The following is a 21,873-nucleotide window of genomic DNA, read 5'->3' as shown; positions in this document are numbered from 1 at the left end:
TAAGCGAGCATCTGTCCTCTTCATTCACCGCAGAGGCATCAAATTATTGTTCAGCCCCTCTGTTATGTGCTGATCCCTTCGATCTGGTTTTCTATCAGTGTTATTATTAATCTCCTCCAATCATTTCCTCACCATCTGTTTTACAGCGGGAGTCCCGTGCTCTGGCGAAGGACCGTGAACCCGGGGCTCCCGCTCTAATCCCGACGGTGAAAATGAGGCACTCGGTGACGCTGCCCGAGCCTGTCCCTTGACCTCCTTGTCACCCAGATGGAGCGGCGTGGAACTAGAACAGCAGGAAAGCCGAGGTGCTGCATCGCTGCTGATGACTTGCCCGGAAGATTTAGGTTAATTTTCTGGGACATGCAAGCCAGAAACACCGTGTCTAGGCACTGCTGCTTTAACCCGAGCTGTGTGTATCATGTAATGAAAATAAACAGGTTGTCACACTTGCAGCCATGCGATGTGGTGGGCTCAGCGCTGCGCTTGCCCACACGCCGCAGTGGGGGCACAGCTCGTGGGCAGGGCTGGGGGACACGATGGTCACGGGTGCCCGCGGGACCCCAAACCTCAGAGGCTGTGTCACCTTCCCTGCCAGGGCAGCAGCAGCACGGGCTGGTCACTGGGTCGGGACAGAGACACGTTCCCTGAGCGGGTCTGTGTCCTCACGGCTGGGCCAGCCCGCGGATGTCCCAGGGCCACCTCCCCTTGGGTCGGGAGCCCAGGGGACCAGCAGCCGGGGCTCAGGGGTGCTGGGTGCACTGTGGAGACATGGCGGTTCGTGCCCTCATTTAAATCTGGGCTGTTTTCTGACCGTGCCTGCACTTTCTCTGCGAGGAAACAGCTCTTCGGTTCAGACCCCTGGTTGCATCAGTCAAGAATGAAAACTGTTCGCAGTTCTCTTGCTGGTCTTCAGGTATCGATCATCTTCTCCATTTTCCTCACTCTCAGCTCTGTTCCTGACGCTGCCTATTTTTGGTTGATGCTTCTTGCCAGCAGCTCCTTCTGAAGCTTTTCCCAGGCTCTGCTTTGCCTCCCACAGCTCTGCAGCCCTGCACAGCCCTTCCCGGGGCTCGCTGGCCCTGTACAGCCCCAGCTCCGGGGCTGCCCCTGTCCCTCGGGGCTGCCCCACTTTCTTGGGGCTGTCCCCCTTCCTCGGGGCTGTCTCTGTTCCTCAGGTCTGTCCCCCTTCCTCGGGGCTGTCTCTGTCCCTCGGGTCCGTCCCTGTCCCTCAGGTCTGTCTCTGTCCCTCGGGTCCGTCCCTGTCCCTCAGGTCTGTCTCTGTCCCTCGGGTCCGTCCCTGTCCCTCAGGTCTGTCCCTGGCTGTGCTGGGAGCGGCAGGTGGGTTGTGCTGCTGCTGGCATTTGTCACTGCAGCAGAGCACACCTGCAAACAGCCTTTCCTATTGCCATCCAGGTAGCTAACTCATCCCCTAACTCCTCTGTCTTGCTGCTACTTGGATCTGCATTCCCTTCTTATTTTCAGACACAGATATTTGTAAAAAGCATAGATTTTACCTTGGACTTCCATGTGGACCGGTATTCACTGGTGGGCGTGGGTAGGGCTGCAGAACGGAGTTATTAAACCTTTCTGTGCCCATGGTCCCATGTCCAAGGATAATTCTGGGTAATCACCTGGGTTATGTTTGTCTGTAGGGGTGTAAGTGGCAAACTGGTACCAAACCTCTGCTCATCTTCCATCCCTTGTGCTGCGAGTGTGCTTGATGCGTTTGTTTTCCCCTGACTGTAATCTCCTTTTTGATCTCCTAATTTTTCCTTCTCTTCCCTGTGTTATTTGTTTCCATCTTTGGCTGAGCACAGACTGGTAGACTCAGAAATCAATTCAGTGCTGGAGTTTCAGTCTCGGAAGAGCTATATGGGGAAGGCCTGCCACCTTCCCGGGATGGCCGCTGACAGAAGATAAATCATCGCACAGTTTTTGCCAACATGCCATATTTCAAACTCATAATCAGTCCGCTATCACCCTTAGGTTCCCTTTAGCAGTGCGCGATCTCCTTCCAACTCTGCGTGATTTATGTTCCCAGGTACCAATACCAATTGTACATTTCTAATCCTCTCCTGTACAATTTCTCTTTGCTGCATTTCCTTAATTACCCTCTTTCTGACCTTCCTTTGCCTTCCCTACTCCTCCTTCCAGCTCGCTCCTGGCCTTCCTTGCCCTCCCTTGACTCCTTCCCTGCATTTAGAATCACAGATGGTTTGGGTTGGAGGGATCTTACAGCTCCCTCAGGTCCCCCTGCCATGACAGGGACATCGTCACCAGCTCAGGGTGCTCAGAGCCCGTCCAGCCTGGCCTGGGATGTCTCAGGGATGGTTCATCCAGCACCTCTCTGGGAAGCTGGGCCAGGCTCTCACCACCCTCAGGGCAACAATTCCTTCCTCCACAGCCACCCCAGCTGGGCTGGGAGTGGGAAAAGCACAACACAACTTTAAGGAATCACTGGAACATCTTCTTCATAATTAATAAATGACAAATGTTACTGCAGCTAATCAATAAAGTTGTTAGAGGGAATTGATCGGAGGGGGAACTCTTTTTGTGGGTACAATTTTTCACCTATTCAGAACAAAAAGCTCCCTGGGGTGCCATCAAACAGATCGGCGCTTGGGAGTCCGACCCAAACAGGGGAAAAATAGAAAGGCGATTCATTAAAACCTGTGAGAGTGGCGTCCTCGAGAGGCGCAGGGGGCACGGAGCCAGGCGGGCACCGTTCGCGTGTCACAAGCCAGAGGAGGCAGCGGGTGCCGGGCGGGGGCCGGGGGCAGTCCCGGGAAGGACCGCGCACCCTTGGGTGCCACTGGAGCCGTCACCCGGCACGGCCACGTCCCCAGCACATGTCACAGGGTCTGTCCTGCTCTGCTGGGCAGGAAACAACCCGGGAGTTTATAGGGTGCTGATGAGCATCAAAAACCCCTTGGGATTGACACTTGACATGCAAGTATTTGCCTTGGGAAATGTAATGTAAAGATCTAGTGAGGCTGGAGGGTTTATTTTACTGAAGTGTTTTGATTATTTCTCCTCTTGGAAAACCTGTGTTTGGGTCACTCCAAAACACCAATCTATTTGCGGGTCAACACTTTAGGCCTTGTTTTTGCTCTTGCCGAGGGCAGATGCTCCCTGACTGCACACAACGGCAGCTCCTGCTCACACTCGCGCATCCCCCTCCTGCTCCCCGAGCGGCGTGTGAACACGGGTCTGCTCACACCTGCCACAGCCTCCGCAGCTCCACCCTTCCTGGCGGATCTGCTCAGTTAGCACCCGGTTTTCCTGGGTTTAGGTTTTCTTTGTTTTATACACACAGCAACGCAGAACTAGAAAAAAGGTGAAGAATTAAAAGAAATGTTTGGTTTAAGCTTACCGTGATACCAGGACTGTGCGATGAACGCTGTGATCGAGTTGTGAGAGTCCCTGGGCAGGGATGTGGTGCCGGTCCCTGTTCCATAGGGATGCGGTGCTGGTCCTTGGTCTGCAGGAGTGTGGTGCTGGTCCCTGTTCCATAGGGATGTGGTGCCGGTCCTTGGTCTGCAGGGATGCGGTGCCGGTCCCTGTTCCATAGGGATGCGGTGCTGGTCCCTGGTCTGCAGGGATGTGGTGCTGGCCCCTTGGTCTGCAGGGATGCGGTGCCGGTCCCTGTTCCATAGGGATGCGGTGCCGGTCCTTGTTCCTCAGGGATGCGGTGCTGGTCCCTGGGAGGGGACACTCCTGCCAATGTCCCTGCTCCGGTCCTCACCTCGAGCGGCAGGGGCTGAGCAGCACCTTGGCAGACCTCGCATCAACCTGGGGGGATCAATGAACAATTAATTACTGTCATCAGGCAGGACTCTGCTCGGGGAAGACGGCACGCTTTTATTTATCAGTTACTAATTAGTAGCTCCTGCCTGGCTGGCAGTTGTCTGTCAGCCAGGAGGAGAGCGGTGGCGGGACTGGCGCGGGGTCGCTTTCTTAGTGGTAATTAAGGATGGATAAACTTGTTTGGAAAAGGCTGGAAGCCTGAACTACAGCTGGGAGGTAGGAAAAAAATCCGAACAATTAAGAGTCGGATCTTTAAAAGAGCTTTTAGCTGTCAAAGCCGCCAGCGTTTCGCCTGGGTTAAGTTCCTAGCGCCTGCAGAAGCGTGGAGATCCCAGCCGCAGATGAATTGTTCAGATGTGCGTTGGCTCAGGAACAAGGTGGCTCCTTCGCTCCCACTCGCCGCCTCCTTCCCCAGCACCCTGCTGGGATGGCATCCTGTCCCGGCCCCAGCGCCTGGGGACTCATGTTTCTTGTAGAGGAGAATAACCTCACCGAGGTGTTTTTCCCTTTCATAGCACCAGGAATGATCACTGTTTAACCACCTCCTTCTGCTGTTGGAAAACCAAGTCCTGACCTCGCCCGTCCCAAGGAAGAGGCGCTTTAACTCAGACTTTGCTAAATCCTCTGGCCCCACATCAGGTCGGTTGTTGATGGTGACAAGTAGCTTATCTGCCGCGGGGAACTGATCCCAAACCAGGGGTGAACCAGACACGAACCAGCATCTCGTCTCCTCGGTGGTGTTGCCGTCCCTGGTCGTGGCAGCAGGACCGGCTGCCGGGCTTCCCAGGACACTAAGTTATTGTTTGTAATTAACTTGATCAAGCAAAACTCCTATAAATCAATCATGGCTTGGCTAATAAATAAATCTTAGATCAATTACTACCTGCGAAACGTGTAGACAAGGGTCAGTATCTCTGATTTACCACTTCTCTCGTGCTGAATTGGAAGATCAAAGATTAATGCCAGGAGGGACATGGGCGATCTGAATGCAATGCATTATTTAAAACTTCAGAGATAATAAAATTTTTGAGGAGACTGGCCTATTAGTTCAGCGTTCATATTGACATTTCTCCCACTGTATTAGGGGCTTTGTTAATGATTTTATATTCCCCCCGCCTCTCCACTCATTTTTCTTTGTCCTTTTGTCATTTTTAGCGTGTTCCCGCAGCGACACCCGCGTGGCCGAGCTCCCACGCGGCCCCGGCTCTGCTCCGGATGCCCTGCTGCCCTGTCCCAGCACCACACGCGCCTTTGCAAGCGCCTGGCCCGTGTTTCTTAATCCGAGGACTAGTTCCAGGAAGCTGGCGGTGCTGTAATGCGCCGCCGCCCCCCGGGACCCACCGGTGCTGCCGGCTCTGGCGCTGCGGCAGAGCAGCGGGGCTGGCTCCGGGGCAGGGAGGATGCTGCTGGGCGTCAGACGGAGAGGAAGCCGGCCAGAGGTGCCTCGTTAGCTCATTAATTGGCTAATTGTAGGGTGTTCGGTAAAGCCCAGAAGATTTCCTGGCAATGGAGGAGGTGGAGGGAGCAGCCCGGCTGTGATGAGCAAGGCCCCATGTGCCCGTGGGAGGTGGCGCCTGTGCTGGGAAGATCTGACGAGGCGGTACCCCCAGGAAAGGGAAAGGCCCCGTCCCAAACGCACCTTGTTGCAGGGACGGGTGCGCGGGTGGTCCCCGATGCCAGCAGCTCCGCGGTGCCCACAAACGCAAGGCTGCTCTCTGCTTCCCGCAGGCGGCACGTCCAGGTGTCCCGGCAGCCTCGGGAAGGACCTGTGCAAACACGGAGCACGGTAAGAAACGCCGTGGAGAGGCGGGGGCGCTCCAGCGAGCCGGGCGCCCGAGGAGCGCGCTTTGGGCAGGCCCTTCACGCCCGGTTTTCTGCTGAACCCCTCTGAGGGTCTGAACTCCCTCCCTCCAGCATCACCCCGGGACTGCAGCGAAGCGATGCTGCCGAAGCCCGAGCGGCTTTGGGAAGGATGCTCTGGGGACACGTCCAGGGCACGGGTGATGCTCCCCTGGGGACACGTCCCTGCCCCTGGCCAGCCGGGGATGCCGCGGGCAGCCGGGTCGGTGGCACACAGGCACGGCACCGGGATGGCATCGGCACACAGCAGAGCGCAGGAGCAGCCGGCCGCGGTTATCCCCCCTCCAAACAATGCAGCCCTGGCTCATATATTTTTCATCCCAGTTGAGGGTACAGTGTCAGCCGATGACCTTTGTCACACCCCAGCGCTTTCTGGGATGTAAATTAGGGGCTTTTTTCCCCATCTGGGCAGATAAGACGGACTCTTACTTGTACGTCTTGGAAGCAGATATTTATTGTAAGCCCACTGCTATTCTCAGCAGGTGGACAAAGATAATACTGTCATTATGTGCTCAGAAAATGCTTTGTAAAATTTGGTAAAGTATGCAGCGGGCTCTGGAGCAGATAACATCTGCCTTAAAGGACTGTGCTGCTGTAAACAGGGTTTAGAAAAATAGCACCCACTGCTTCTCCACAGGAGTATTGATTTTTGGTGTTGGAAAGGGTCAAATTCAAATTGCTGGCACAAAGAGCGGCTGCATCTCCTCAACTGTGTGTCTTTTAACAAAGAACAAAGTCACGCGGCGGAGGGAGGGCGGCCGAGGAGGCTGCACGCCAGCCGCCTTTCCCACGGGAGCCGCCAGCTGCTGCCCGGGGGTGTCACCGCGCGGGGACACGAGCGGGGACAGCGCTGCCCGGGGGTGCCGAGCGCCCCCGCCCTGGGCCAGCCCAGCGTCCCGCCGGGACAGCCGGCCATGCCACGGGCTTTCCCAGCCCCGGCAGAGCCAGAGCTGCGCCAGCCTCAGGTTCGCCAGCTGCTGGGCAGAGGTGGCTCCAGGGTGGGCTGGAAAGCCGCTCCTGAGGTGGGCTGGGTGGCACCGGGCGCGTCCGTCGCTGCAGCCAAGGAGGAGGGAGATATCCCCAGCCGCATCGCGCCCGGCAGACAGCTGGGAACGGTGACACTTCACAGCTTAACTGCGAGGAGTCAAGGGTAAAGGGTTTTCCCTTTCTCTACAGGTCGAGGAGAGCTGGAAGTGTCTGTGTGAGCACTGGAGAGCCTGGGCGAGCTGCTCACCGGCTGGGAGAGGGCGAAAACCTGCCGAGAAGGAGCCTGCACACCGCTCTGGGCAGCCTGGGCCAGGCGCCGGCACTCCCGGCAAAGGAGCTTCTGCTCATGTCCAGATGGACCCTCCTGTGTTTCAGTCTGTGCCTGTTGCCCCTCACCCTGGCGTTGGGCACCCCTGAACAGAGTCTGGTCCATCCTGACACCCACCCTGGAGACCTTTATCAGCATCAGTAAGGCGCAGCTCAGCTCCTCCTCCCAGCTCGCCGCCAAGCGCCGTGCCGGTGCCACAGCCGCAGCGCTGCGAGCAGACGGGCTGGGGCTGCAGGTCCTGCAGTGCTCACAGCACCATGTCAGCCCTGCGAACCCACCGCTGGAGCTGCCGTCCCACAGGAACGCCTTGGGAAGGGCTCCTAGACGCAGCCTAACGGGAAGCAATATCCTCCGCAGCAGAAATAAAACGCAGAGTGGCACATGCAAAGGCTAATGTTTAAAGTAAAGAACTTTACCCGAAGAGCATGTGGCAGATCCAAATCCCCTTCATCCAAACGTCATTATTTATTAATATTCACATTGTACATACTTGTGATTTGTAAGAGAGACACAATCGATTGCTCCCTCTCATAAAGCACAAAAAAAGGAGACCTGCTATGCAGGGTTAGGCTGCAAAGTGGAGGAGAAATGGCAAAGGGAGCTTGCAACCCGAGTACCCAAAACTGAAAGTGACACGCAGATTTTCTGCAAAAGACAAAATGTCAACGATGACTGGTGCTTGTAAACATTAAACAAACGAAAACCCCACAACAAAGCACACCAAAACCAGCAACACAACTGGCACTGCTGCTCTAAGCCTGTGCTCAATCCAGCGCACAAACACTCCCTGCGATGTCCCCGTCTCCTCAGTGCAGCACAGTCAGCTCCCGGGGCCACATCCTGCCCAGGGCTGCGGGGCAGCTCCTCCGCAGCCTGTGCCGCCGCACCGCCAGACACGGCGCCACAGGATAGACAGACGCGGGTGCCACTGCACCACCAGACACAGCGCCACAGGACAGACAGAGGCAGGATCGCTGCACCAGGGTACCACAGCATCACAGGCATCAGGTACCACAGCACTGCCATACTTGGGTACCACAGCATCACAGGTCTCAGGTACCACAGCACTGCCATACCCGAGTACTGCAGCATCACCAGACTCAGGTACCACAGCACTGCCATACCTGGGTACTGCAGCATCACGCCACCATACCCGGGTACCACCACATCACGCACTCGGGTACCCGGCATCGCAGCGGTGTATGTGCCACAGCAGCGGTTTGATGGCAGCCCTGCGCAGCCTCCTGGGACCCCTCGCAGACAGAAACATGTCACCTCTCTGGGGTGCCCCGCTGGGCTCAGGAGGGCACGAGCAGCAATATCAGTGGTGGAGAATCACTGAGCACGAATGAGGCGGCTGCATCTAACGAAGGTGCAGGAAATGAATGACTGAGGGGCCCATCGTCACCCCGTGGCTGGAAGCCCGTGCAGCACACAGGGTGCCACAGCACACAGGGTGCTGCACGCGCGGGCAGGACACCGTGTCCTTGTGCCCGTGTCACCGTCCCCGGCGGCACAGGCTGTGCCAGGCACAGCTCCCGCCCTGCCCGGAGAGCCGGGCCGCGCGGCTCTGTGGTTACTGCAGGAAGGAGCTGCTGTCTTCTAAGGGGAACAAATGAATGTCTTTCCCACTCAATTAAACGTAACTCAGGGCATTGGAAAAGAAAATGGACTTCCATTTATGGCTTTGGGATGGCAGGAGGGCAAGCGTTTGGTAACAAAATCGTGACGGGAGCCCATTTGAGCAGCGAGTTGTTTGTTTAGCGCATCGATCGGCTTTTATCGTGCAAGTAATTAACATGCATTACTCAAACTCCACACTTTTCTACAGCGGGCTGCTTCATATGATATTTTCGAGCGATGCATGTTAGCGGCTGGCAGCACAAGCCAAGAGCCGGAGGAAAACAGCAGTGGTGAGAAGAGCCCAGCGCACGGCTGCCTGCACCCCCTGCTCCTGCCTGCACCCCCTGCTCCTGCCTGCACCCCTGCCTGCACCTCTCCCTGCACCCTGCCTGCACCCCCTGCTCCTGCCTGCATCCTGCCTGCACCCCTGCCTGCACCCCCTGCTCCTGCTTGTACCCCTGCCTGCACCCCCTGCTCCTGCTTGTACCCCTGCCTGCTTCTGCCTGCACCCCTGCCCCTGCCTGCACCCCCTGCCTGCTCCTGCCTGTTCCTGCCCAGAGAAGGGCAATCGTTCACCTCCCGAAAGCGAACCCCAGGGAGGTCGCCCCAAATCCCGCCACCGCTGCCGTGACAAGCGGGTTTAAGCCATTTAAAAACTCCATCTCCCCGCTCATTATTATGCAGACCAATATTTCATTCATTGGGAATCCACGGCAGAATTTTAATGCGAGAAGCTCCCTGCTCTGTTTCTCTTCCCCTGAAGAAAAATAGCTTAATTTCTCCAGTTTGATAGATTTTCCTGATCCTTCAAAAGGTAGAAAAAGACTCTTGAAAATCGGTCGTTGAACTATCCACAGGCATTTTATAATGGCCGTAAATAGGCCTATACTGAATAGCTCTCCAGGCATCAAGTTGAATGGTGTCCTTGACACTGTTATTATTATCCCCACTGAAAAAAAAGAGACTAGAAAAGGAAAAGCCAGCCCGTGAGCCCCTCCAGTCGTGGGCTGCACGGCTCCGGCTGCGAGACGCTGGGAGAGCCCAACTCCGCCCGCCCAACATCGGGCCCAGGGATGGGCAACCTCTGCCATTCTCCACTTCCCCGGATTGTCATCAATTTCATGGAATTTCATGCATTAAAAAAAAAATAAAAATCAACGCATGTGAGAAATTTTGCAAAGTCCAGAGCAAATGAAACATAAGGGGGAGAGGTTGGGGGTAATTCATGTTCTGTCTTTGGCCATTTGTCCATCCAAATCTCCGGCTAGCTTCCGTGGGAGAACACGTTTGCATCACGTCTCGTGCCATCGCGCCACGTAGCTCTCTGCTGATGAACAGCGCCCGGGCTCCGCTTTGGGGGCTATTCGCTGGGGGCACCATCTCAGAGCATTGCAGCGCATCTCCACACTGGGCAGCTGCAAGAGGTTTTCAGCTGTAAAACCCATTTTGGCCTCCGCCACACCGTCTTTTCCCCGGAACCTGTCCTTTTAACCTCAGCTCTCCTGGGATTAAGTCTTATGTCATGAGAGACCCTGTGGAAAAGCCTGAGGTTAATCACTAAGAGCTATTTTCTCAGAATAAACAAGGTGCTTTCATTTCTTGAAAGCCACTCTGATTTTTCCAGCCCACTCATAAGGCAAAAATAGCGTGCCCTAAAAATGTCACCGCGCACGTACAGATGGCTCTGGATTGGAAACGAGCGCAGCGACCGGCACCCCCTCCCTGGAGCCCCCAGGCTCGTCCTCCAGAGCGAGGGGGCCCTGCGGATGGACACGGGGATCCCAGCCCCACGACACACCCCAGCTCAGCCGGGCTCAGCTCAGCCGGGCTCAGCTCAGCTGGGCACCCAAAGCCGCTCCCCGATGCAGCCTGGCGCTGCGGGTTGTCCCGCTCGGGTCCAGGCTGAGCACTTCAGGGCTTTGTCTCCGAAGGGTGGGAAACACAAGGTGCCCGTGACGCGTCCCCGGGCCCCAGCCTGCTCCCCCATTCCCGGCTGCCCTGCAGCGCGGCTGCTCTGCTGCCACAGCCCACGAAGCCACGCCGGGAGGCACGGTTATCCACCCGAGACCCAAGGCAGCGCAGGTTTCTCTGGGTCTGCTTTGTGCATCATCTCCACCTCCCGTCCATCGCGTTTTAGCGCTGGCCGAACGCCAGACCCCACGGCGAGCACGAGGCGCGTGCTCCGAGCCCCACGGTGCTGCTAGCGCTGCCGCAGCCGCGGCACCTCGGGCCACCTCGTGCTTCTCCATGCAAACCGCTTCGAAGCAAAACAAGAGAGCAAACACAAATCAACTCAATCGTCCTAGAATATGACAGGTTGACTCGTGACCCGGCCCATCTGGTACGTGATAGCGCCGTTTGCATCCCATTAAAGCGGATGACTTGTGCACTGCTCGCGGCGAGCAGAGGTTCCTCCTGGTGACAGCTTGGAGTCGCGGCGCTTCCCTCATGGCACAATCCACCGCCACATCCCTCTGCCCATCGACCTGCGAGCGGTGTCACCGCAGAGCGGTTGGTCCTCAGCCCCCCAGCGCCAGCGGATTCTTCCGTGGCCTTTGCTGTCCCCAGCGCGGACGCCACGCCACGCCGCGCCGCTGCCGCCTCCACCGCGCCCCGCAGCTGCAGCCACGTCCCTGCACGCTCCGTTCTGCTGATTTACCACTCGAGATCCACGTTAGAATTCACTTTGCTTTTAGATCCCAGGTGCGTTAGAAACTTGTGGACGTTCCTTGGATAGACGAGGTCAGCTCTGAACAGGCTGCCCCACCGCAAATCACAGATTTTCCATGGGCTAGTTGGAAACCATTAACTAGCAGAACCCGACAAATCAAAGTCGCTTGGTGCCGTGCCAGCTTGGCACAGCAGCCGCCCTTCCCGTCAGCGACAGCTGCTAATTGCTCCCGGTTCGTTAGGGACTGCCGGGCTCCGACGCTGCCATTCCTGGAAGTTTCCCCTCCCCTGAGCCCGTGTTTGCCCATCCACCCACCCATCCATCCATCCATCCACCCACCCACCCACCCACGAGCCCCCTTGCTCATCCTTGTCCCCCGGCGGGCACTGGGACACAAGGCTGCATCGCCCCCACGGTCCCCTCGGAAGCGGCCGTGGGGCAGGACCCCAGGGCATGGTGCCACCCGCCCTGCCGGAGCAGACGGCATTTGGTCCGGGGGTTTAAACCCACGAGGATTTAGATTAACCCAGAAAGAGGAGAATCGAGAGCCCTCAACTGGGGCGTTAAGCTCCGAATGACAAACTTCAGGCGCCGAAGGGCCCGGGAGAGGCGCTGTGCCCCAGGCGGGTGTCCCTGCGCGCCCCCCCGCACCCAGCACACACAGCCGGAAAGAAGCAGAGCAGCTTGCTGACCCCGGCTTTACTGCACCGTGCCATTCCACCCCCCCACACCAAATCTGGGCCCAGATTCCGCAGCTACCTACTTGACATATGACTGGGAACTGGATTTTCAGCTGTGTCAATCCTCTGCCTTGCTGGGAAACCTAATACCCCAAAATAAAAATCTATATTTAATACCCTAAGCACATCCAATAGTTACATAATTCACATCTATTAGCTAAGTACAGTAATGAGCGCTCTACATCTTTAAAACACCAGTTAATTGTCTCCCTCAGAAGAACAGCCAGAAAAGGCACAAAATGAATCCCACAAAACCACATCTGACAAGTTTAAAAATCTATTTTCCTACAAGGAAACACAGGAAGGGCAGGTGATTAATGGGAGACCGTGAAGAAAAGGTTTTATCCAGCAGATTAATTTCTGTGTGTGTTTAAATCCTTCACGGAGTTGGAGAAGATGCTCAGAGGTGAAGCCACAGGGGCTCCCAGGGGCCAAACAGGCAGATGTCCTGTACGCTTCACATCCTGCCCGCTCCATCATCATCATCCTGCCCGCTCCATCATCATCATCCTGCCCGCTCCATCACCACCATCCTGCCCGCTCCATCACCACCACCCTGCCCGCTCCATCACCACCACCCTGCCTGCTCCATCATCATCATCCTGCCCGCTCCATCACCACCATCCTGCCCGCTCCATCATCATCATCCTGCCCGCTCCATCACCACCACCCTGCCCGCTCCATCACCACCACCCTGCCCGCTCCATCATCATCATCCTGCCCGCTCCATCACCACCATCCTGCCCGCTCCATCATCATCATCCTGCCCGCTCCATCATCATCATCCTGCCCGCTCCATCACCACCACCCTGCCCGCTCCATCACCACCATCCTGCTCGCTCCCTTGCCCTGCACTTCTCCACGTATTTTCCCCTGCAGAGACAAAAAATGAGAGCAGGAGAATAAATGTGGCCTATATGGAGGGCAATCATTTAAAGCTTTCATGTTTAGGGAGCAATTAATTATCCAAACTCCCAGTTTTGGAGAAGAAGATATTTAATCTCTTTTAATCCCCCGTGGCTCGGACCTCTGACCTGAAAACGGTGGCCTTGGGCATCCCGCGCTGGCTCCCCTGGGACAGACCGAAGGAGGATGGCTGGTTTGTAGACAAGAATCTAGAAAAACACACTCAGATTTTAGGCTCATCTCTTTTAACAGGCGGCACAACCTGTGCTGACGCCGGCCTTACCTGCGGGCTGATGCGTGAACGTGAATCGCCGTACGTAGCCAAAGCATCTTCTGCAGGAAACACGACACGGGGACACAGGCGAGGAAAAGGGAGCACCGCGCCCCGCTCTCCTTTAGCTCCCCGGATGGCGCGGCCTGCTCCCGGCACCATGGGGTGGGACACCGGCCGCCGTGGCGCTCAGCAGCCGACCCGCGCGATCAGTGCTGTTCAGTGTCACCCTCGCTCTTGTAGAGGACGTGGACGCATTCATTGCGTTTGCTTTAAAACAAACCCATGCTGGGGAAACAACACCTCCATCCCACCTCCCTCCCTGCCGAGATTTATTTCTGGAAGCAATTTAATGGTTTGCTGATAACTTTGATTGGTTTCGTGCCGCGTTGGCTTTTAATCTCTGCTCTGCTCCGTTCTTTAAAACGGCTGCGTGGTGGAGGGATGCTGGCGCAGCGATGCTGGCGCAGCGATGCTGGCGCAGCTCGCGGCTGTGACGGTGCAGATGGCTTGTGCTGGCTGCCCCGTGACCGCGGCACTGACACGGACACCGCTCTGTGGGTATCCCAGCAAGGTGAACCCTTGGACACACACGTGGCTGAACATCAGCACGTGCTGGGAGGAGTTTGGAAGGATGGATTTGGGGTGCAGGATGCCCCTGTGCCCCTGGGACAATCCACAGCACCCATGGGGCCACCGAGCAGCCCCTGGGCAAGGGCACTGTGCTGCTATGGCTCCACCGGGACCCCCGGCACAGCGCACCCTGCACACCCCAAAGCGAGCTTCCTTCTGGTGCAGCAAACGGCCCCATCCTTGACAAACGCAGCAGGAGGGGAAAGAAAACCCAGGGCACACCAATGGTTCCCTTCCCCGCAGGGCAGATGCGGATTTCAATCGGTGAGACTGAGGCGAACACTCATGGCTGTGGGGATGGAGGGGCCGCCAGCCCTGCTCCCCGCCAGCCCTGCTCCCCGCCAGCCCTGCTCCCCGCCAGCCCTGCTCCCCGCCAGCCCTGCTCCCCGCCAGCCCTGCTCCCCGCCAGCCCTGCTCCCCGCCAGCCCTGCTCCCCGCCAGCGCTCGCCTCCGCATCCGCATCCACGGCAAACGCTCTTTGCCAGCGTCCCCTCGGCTGCGCAAACAGCCCAGCTGCGTTTTCCACAATGACAATGATCTGCTGAAATGACCCTGCCTGGCCCAAGCGTTTTGGCAGAGCTTGCGGAGACCCCGCTGCCCGCTCTCAGCAGGAACCATCGCTGGCGTTGGGAAGCCTGGCTGGCTGAGCGCAGGGAAACGGCTCGGCACAGCACGGCTCGGCACAGCACGGCTCGGCACGGCCCAGGGGTGTCTGGTGAGAAGAAACACTCCTGCTAACACCACTCAGACCCGGCCACGCTCGCTTCTCCCACAGAGGAAGATCCATCTGAGGGGACAAGCGCAGCAGCTTCTCCCCGCGGCCAGTGCCACCGGTGTCCCCAGGACAGCGGTCGCGGGAGGGTGGCAGCGAGCGGTGACGCCGCCGGTGCCGCAGGGACACGCCTGCAAGATGTGCAAATTCCACCACCGTGTTTGTGATAAAACCAGCAGTTTTCTTTCTCTGTACTCTCAATTTGGAGTAGCTCTACAGGAGCAAATACGTGTCTCTTCCAAGCCCATTCCTTCAGTAAATACATACCTAACCTTCCCCCCGTTTTAAGCTACTCCAGTCCTTGCAAAGAGGTTTCCAATCTACAAAAATCAATCAAAATCATATATTCTAAATGTAACAACCAACAATGATCTTCCCGTAGATGTCATTCCGCCTTCATTTTAAAAACAAAACTCAACATTCAAGAGCTATGCTGCTGCAGCACAAAGTTTCACCTTTTAATTTTTCATACGGGATTAATTTTTAATTTGCAGACATCAGAGCCAGAGGGAAGTTCCCCAGGAGCCCTCCTGTTCAAAGAGCACTGCAGGCAGCTATTGCCATCGAGAGGCAGCGGAGCAGCTGAAGGCTCTGATGCACCTTTGCTTACCGATATTTTTGGTTCAGACAAAAGCGCTATCGCTGGGGCAGGTTCGGTGTTTGCTAGAAGGGGCGCAGAGCCGGGCAGAGCTGTAGGGGAACAGCAGGACCCCGTCCCCCAGAGCCCCATGGACCGCGCAAAGGGGCAGAGCTGCTGCTGCAGCCGCATGGGTCCCGCTCAGCGGATGGATCCCGCTCAGCGGATGGGTCCCGCTCTGGGTTCTTCTGCACCCTGGTTGCTTGTGAAGTTCCCACAGCATCCAGAGCACAACGTACCTTTTAGTCCTTTCTGGTTTCTGCTGCTCGTGCACCCGCTGTGCCACCAACATCCCGCTTGTCCTTCGTCCTCCAGCCGCGGGGAGTCGCGTCCCCCCGTCCGCCAGGGTTACGCTGCTCGGCTTTATGTGACACTTTTGGTACTGGGATCAGCATTAAACAAACCAGTGCAGCGTCCCAGCCGCACGTGCTGATCTACGTTGTGCTCCTCAAGCAAAACTGCCCCCTGTGTGGCTTTACACCTCCTGGCCAAAGTCTAGTTTGATGTCCAGCGCCAACCAGTGTGGTGTGAAGCCAAGGAGACAAGCTGCTCCAGCACACTGGAGCTCCAGCACACCCCGAGCTCCCCCACTGCACCCCGAGCTTCTCCATCACACCCCGAGCTCCCCCACTGCACCCCGAGCTCCCCAATTGCACTCCGAGCTTCTCCATCACACCCTGAGCTCCCTCATTGCACCCCGAGCTCCACTGCATCCTAAACTCCCCCACTGCACTCCGAACTTCTCCATCACACCCAAGCTCCATTGCACCCCAAGCACCCCCACTGCACCCCAAACTTCTCCATCGCAGCCCTCGCTCCCCCCTCGCCCCATTGCCCTAAGTGGCAAGGCGCAGGTGTGCGCTGGGGCCGCAGCGCTGGCCGTTCCACGCAGAACTCGAGTGCACAGCCAGAGATTCAATTACCAAAAAATGATGCTGCAGAAATGAAAAAAATATTGATCTTTTTGCATCAAAATGTAATCATGCCAAATCAAAAACAATTAATGTCCTTGAATGCAGATACATGGCAGGAAATAGGAACATACTTTTTATAGGTAAATTGCTTAACATATAATCCAGGCTTTAGTATATTTTCATTTCTATTAAATGAAGAGCCGGTGGTGAACACCGAGCTCGCTGCATTTCACCATCTCTCTGCACAAATCAAAGCAGTTTATATTTTGCGAAGTAAACACCAAACCAGCACATCTAATTTTTGAAATTCTTCTGGCTTTTCTTTCTGACCTTTGGTATTTGTCCGTATCGATGCTCTCGCTGAGCCATTGCACAAAAACACCTTGAAGTGTCAAGCTTTAAAAATGAGTCTTCTTTCCTCTTTCTCCCGTGCAGCCTGGATTATCTCGGCCTTGTCAAAATACATTCTCTAGTTAGAGGTTGGAAATATTTCCCTGCTGGCTCCCCGGTATTGATCGCACGGGCTGGGCTGCGCTGCCGGAGGGAGGGGAGGACGGTGCCGGCGCTGCCGCCGCGCCCTGCCCGCCCAGCACCCTACCCGCCCAGCGCCCTGCCCGCCCAGCACCCTACCCGCCCTGCCCACCCCGCGCCCTGCCCGCCCCGCGCCCCCAGGACACCAACCTGCTCCAGCGGGCTCCTCCTGCTCTCACTCACACCCGTTGCCAAAGGGAAAGGAAGAAGCTTCTTAAATGGTGGAAACAGTTCAGCTCGTGGGCCAGTAAATCAGCAGCGGGAAATCAGCGACGTGCTGTCGGGCTGAGGCCACTGCACCAACGCTCTTCAACACGCTCCGTTTTATTGCACGAGCATATTTACACCGGGAGGTTTAATTCACAGAGAGGATGGGGAGCGGATTTGTCAAGAAGCTGCTGGAGAGGCCGACACACGAACCATTCACGTATGTGGGGACTTCAGTCATCACAACGCTGTCGCATGGGTGCCTCATCATGTCACCTTTTGCTTGTAAACTGCCAATGAAGCCACATACGTCTCCACGTCTACAAGGACAAGCCCAAACGCAGCACCAGCGGATCGATAAAATGCTAAAGATGACACTGGGTGACAACACTGTGCTGGGCCGGGCTCAGCAGAGCCAGCCCGGCTGGGCTGGGCTCAACCGGGTGCGAGCAGTGTGGCGGGACAGGGACACGGTGGGACAGGGACACCAGCGTCCCCCACCAGGACTGCAGGGAACGGACCTGGTTCCACTCCGCGCCCCAAGCAGCACATGTGAGATCCCGGCTGCATTTCATTTGGAAAACAAACACACACACATATAAGATGTACCATACACATATAAGATGTACCGTGAGCTGGCGGGAGGATGCCGGGCCACGGCAGCCGCGGTACAGGTACCTCAGCACTGCTCCAGCCCCGCACTGACCCCCACAGCGTCTCGGTCCGCGGATTAAAGGTCTCTCTTAACCTTCTTTTTAATTTGTTTTTAATCTGCAGGGTTACATATACATCTGTATAAACACAATGGACATGCACGTTGCGTTAGTTCACTTAGAAACGACCCTGATACTCTACTACAGAGTTCCCACCAGACGCTACATTCCCGCCGGAGAAGAGATTAAACTTGATGGCAGTTGGTGTTCAACATTCCTAACGGTCTTAATTTCTTGCTTTTTATATAGATAGATTTATTATTTTTAAACAGCAAGCAGATATGTATCTTCCGGACTGTCAATCTCACCTTCATGTACAGTGTACTACACAGACACCTAAAAAAATCCATGTTTTGTATATTTAGAAGTCATTTTTAAAATTCATTTATTCCTTTTTGGGGAAGGGAGGATTCTACAAGTACCATTTTCACTCTATTATGTAAAGACAGCCGCCCTCAGTGAGCTTTTCAGACACAAACAGCAAAGAAAAAGCTATACAAACATATACATCAATATGTTTAAATAAAATAGTATTTTATAGATTTTTTTTCTTTCCTGTGAGCATAAAGCAGCACACTTGCACACTATTAAATATTTCACAGAACTAGATATGTAAGAATAGGGAACCACAGTCACAGCTACCGTTGCACAGGAAGAACATGTACCAACACATCCACTCCAATAACTCACCTCTGGCCGTTTTTCCAGCCAGAACGGCTCCCACCGATGCCGTTTGTGCCGCCTGCCCGGGCCCCGCGAGGCCAGCGCGGCGCTGCCACCGGGGCTGCGGGTCTCGCTGCCCCGCACGCCCCGGCACAAACAGCGGCGGCTTTAGGAAGAAAACGCTTTTTATCTTTTTTTTCTTTTTTTAAATAAATACCTGCATTGTAAAGAAAAACACCCTTATATATAAATACTCCTTTTTTCAAGTTTGCTATTCCACCTTAAAGAGATTTTTTGTTATGTACACGCAGACTGTTTCTTGCAGACGACAGCAAACAGTGACCGGGCACAGCAGCGCTTCCCGCCCTCGGAAACGGAGGCTTTGGGGGTGAACCCCCCGCACGGAGCCCCCGCGCATCCCCGGGCTCCGCGGCCCCACCTCTTCAGCGCTCACTGCAGACAGTACATGTAAACACCAGCTTTTTGGTAAACACTGAGATTCTGCGAGTGTCCAGGGAAACGTGTGGTTAGGAGGGCAGCGGCGGAACCCGCAGCCAGCGAGGGGCTGGGTTCAGCCACTGGCGCAGCCAGGGTGATCCTGAGGATGCCGCCACGGTGACACCGGTCCCGCTGCTCCGTGCCGCGCAGCAGCCGTCCCAGTGCCATCCCCATCCTCCCGCTGCAAGGGAACCGCCAGTGTCAGCGCGGGCATGGCAAGGAGCGCCGCGGCAGCAAGGGTTCCCCTAGACTATGAAACGGTGCTCCTTGCCGTCGTGCGCCATGAGGATGATGAGGGGTTCCCCTAGACCATGAAGTGGTGCTCCTTGCTGTCACGCGCCATGAGGATGATGAGGGGTTCCCCTAGACCATGAAGCGGTGCTCCTTGCCGTCGTGCGCCATGAGGATGACGTTGCGGTTGGAGGTCCAGATGAGGCGCGCCAGGCGCAGCGCGTTGTGGGAGCCCGGCGAGGCCGGCTGCACCGGTGGCACCTGGTAGGTCTTGATGCAGCGGAGCTGGGGCGCGGAGTTGAGCATGCCGATACTACCCAGGAGAGACGTGTTCATCTGCAGGGACAGCACCGTCAGCCCCGGCCCAGAGCCCTCCCGGACCCCAGCGTCCCCTCGCCACCCCAAACCGCGACCATCAATGTTTGCTCGAGCTGGGCCAGCCGTGCTGTTTAATGCCCTGTTGGTGGGTAACGGCCACGGTGCACAACCGGGCACACGGGAAGCCATGACCAACTCCGTGCGCTCACCTTACTGCGCTGCTTGGGGGAGTTTTTAAAGGCATGCTGAGCATAAGCGTATGCGTTCAGAATTCCAGGAAAAACTGTGAAATATTAATGAGGTTGTATTTACGCTAGACTGACATTTATCAGAATCACAAAAACACTAGATGCGCAGAACAAAGAGCAGTCGTGGTGGGTACGAACAGGAAAGCCCAACAGCGGGAGCTTTTCCTTGGCCGGTGGCTGAAGGGCCGATGAGAAGGATCTTCGTTGTGAAGCAGCCCAGGCACCACTGCTGCACCCGCGCAGCTCCGCGATTCAACACACGCGATCCTCTGATGTGACCCAGCAGGGGACACAAACCCTGCCCTTCCCGCAGCGCTCCCGCAGCCCCAGGCGCCCCGGGAGCCTCGGCGGCGCGGGGACGCTCCCGGCGCGGCCGCTGCCACGGCCTGAATTCTCATCAGGACAAAGTACAAGCCATTACTTTTTCGCGGCTCTTCTCGGCAGCAGCGCTGTCAGAGGGTGTAAATCACGGCATCTCTAGCAGGGAGCATGCGAGCACCACTGACATTTTCACAATTTAAATCATCTTGAGTAATAACCCTTTTAAGATGACTAATGCTACTGATTTTCCTGCATTAATAATAGTGCCAAATAGAACACAGAAGGGAAAAATCACTAGTGCACGAGGTCACATTTTAAAGCTAAATGTGTAAGAATATTTAACTCTCTATGTAAAAGCCGCTTTAGCGTGCACATTTACACACCTGGAGGAGCGCGGCACATCACGATTTACAAGTCACGCCCGACTTTTTTCCTGCCAATTCCGAAAGATCTGGCCTGACTGCTTCCCAGATTCTCCCTGAGCACTTAAATGGAACAAACACAGCTGATGGATGAAGATTCCTGCTGTTCTCATTCACCGTCTCAGAAAGCGCACAGTACACTGATGGGTAATCATTTACTAATTTTTTATGGCACCTGTAGAATTACTGAATGACACAGAAACTGGGGAAGCATGTTAAAGAGCGTATCTGGTACCTATGGGTACAACTGAGCTGTGTTCTATAGTCTGATTACTGTAAGACTCAAAGATTTTGATAGCGCACATTGCTTGATCACATCGGTTGCTTCCAAATAACAAATTAAGTCTAAAGCCATTTGAAGGAAGAAAAAAATCCTGCTTAGATACAGACAGCAGCCCACAGCTGACAAAAAGCATTTGTACCGATGTGAGGTTGCCAAGAAGAAGATCGCTCACGTTTTAAAGAAAACAAGCCACTAGATACCTTACAAAATGGTGGCCTGACTGGCTCAGACTCAACGCCTGCACCCGGGTTCCCTGCTGTCGGCGTTTCCGCGCCCAGCCGGTGCCCCGCGGTTAGCGGGGCTGGCCAGGGCCGCGGCCTTACCTGCCAGAAGCAGAGGTGGCTGTCGGAGTTGGAGTAGGTGGCGAGGTAGCGGCCGTCGGGGGCGAACGCCACGGCCGTGATGGGGCCCTTGTGCCCGTGGATGGTCTGGGGAGGGAACAGAGAGCGGTCACCACGCGGCCCCGCCACGGTGCCCAGCACGGAAACCACAAACACACGAGCGTGGGGACTTCTAGAAACCCTCTGCGGAAGGCTGAGGGAGAGCAGCGTCATCAGGAAGAATTCAACCCTACGTGGAGATGCCTCACAAGCTGTGTCTGCGGCCCTGTCACACACGGGACTCGCGCCCAGCACAAACAGCCCTCCTCCTGACACCCCAAACGGGAGAGCACCGTGGGAACGTGGGGTCAGGCGGGGCTGAGGCACGTGCTGCTCAATGCCGTGACAATTCAGCCTAAGAGTTCTAGTAGCTGCTTAGTCAATAAAACGGAACTAAATTGTCACAGGAACACAATCCCTGCCAAACTCAGCTTTTACACCAAAGCAGATTGTCAGGTACATGCTCATACTCTCAGCAACACCCGGCTGTGGCAGCAGGAGCAGCCCCGCTGCACCCACCACCGGCATGCCCAAACATGGAGACCCACTCGGAACCCCTTAATATACTCATTTCTTCTTTATCATGTAAAAGGCATGTGAGCTCCAACCTGCCCCCGTAATGTAATCACCACAACATGGGAAGAAAGTTTGAAAAGGCAATTAATTAGGTGATCCCATGCTTGGACCCATCAAACTCTTTAGCACTTAACAAGTAAGTAATACTTGTCAATAAAATATGTTTTGGTAATACAAAGGTAGAAAAATCAATAGTACTAGCACACTTGTTGCTCTTTTTACTACTGAAAATGTGTTCTAATAAGTACAATCCTTAAGGGAATTAATCTGCTTTGTTATTTAAAGGAAGTGCTTCTCTAATTGATGCTAATCCTTTCAAGCCAAGATTTATTT

At 55.6% G+C, this 21,873-nt stretch overlaps 1 protein-coding gene across 4 annotated transcripts in view; it reads right to left on the bottom strand.

The window, feature by feature from the left end:
* Nucleotides 1-17,387: 17,387 nt before the first annotated feature.
* The window catches only part of WDR7 (WD repeat domain 7), a 60,391-nt gene continuing 55,905 nt past the window's right edge, over nucleotides 17,388-21,873 (bottom strand). For 3 of the 4 annotated variants that reach the window (XM_080363148.1, XM_080363149.1, XM_080363151.1), the window contains one exon: nucleotides 19,185-21,012. In XM_080363148.1, the coding sequence (XP_080219274.1) occupies nucleotides 20,680-21,012 (333 nt within the window). In that variant the 3' untranslated portion in view covers nucleotides 19,185-20,679. Of the gene's footprint in view, nucleotides 21,013-21,873 lie in introns of all 4 variants that reach the window. The other variant, XM_080363150.1, reaches the window with a different exon arrangement.

Source organism: Nesoenas mayeri (assembly GCF_963082525.1).
Source record: "Nesoenas mayeri genome assembly, chromosome: Z".
Classification (NCBI taxonomy): Eukaryota; Metazoa; Chordata; class Aves; order Columbiformes; family Columbidae; genus Nesoenas; species Nesoenas mayeri.
Note: the sequence above shows the minus strand (reverse complement) of the source record. Positions and strands in the feature narration are given on the sequence as shown.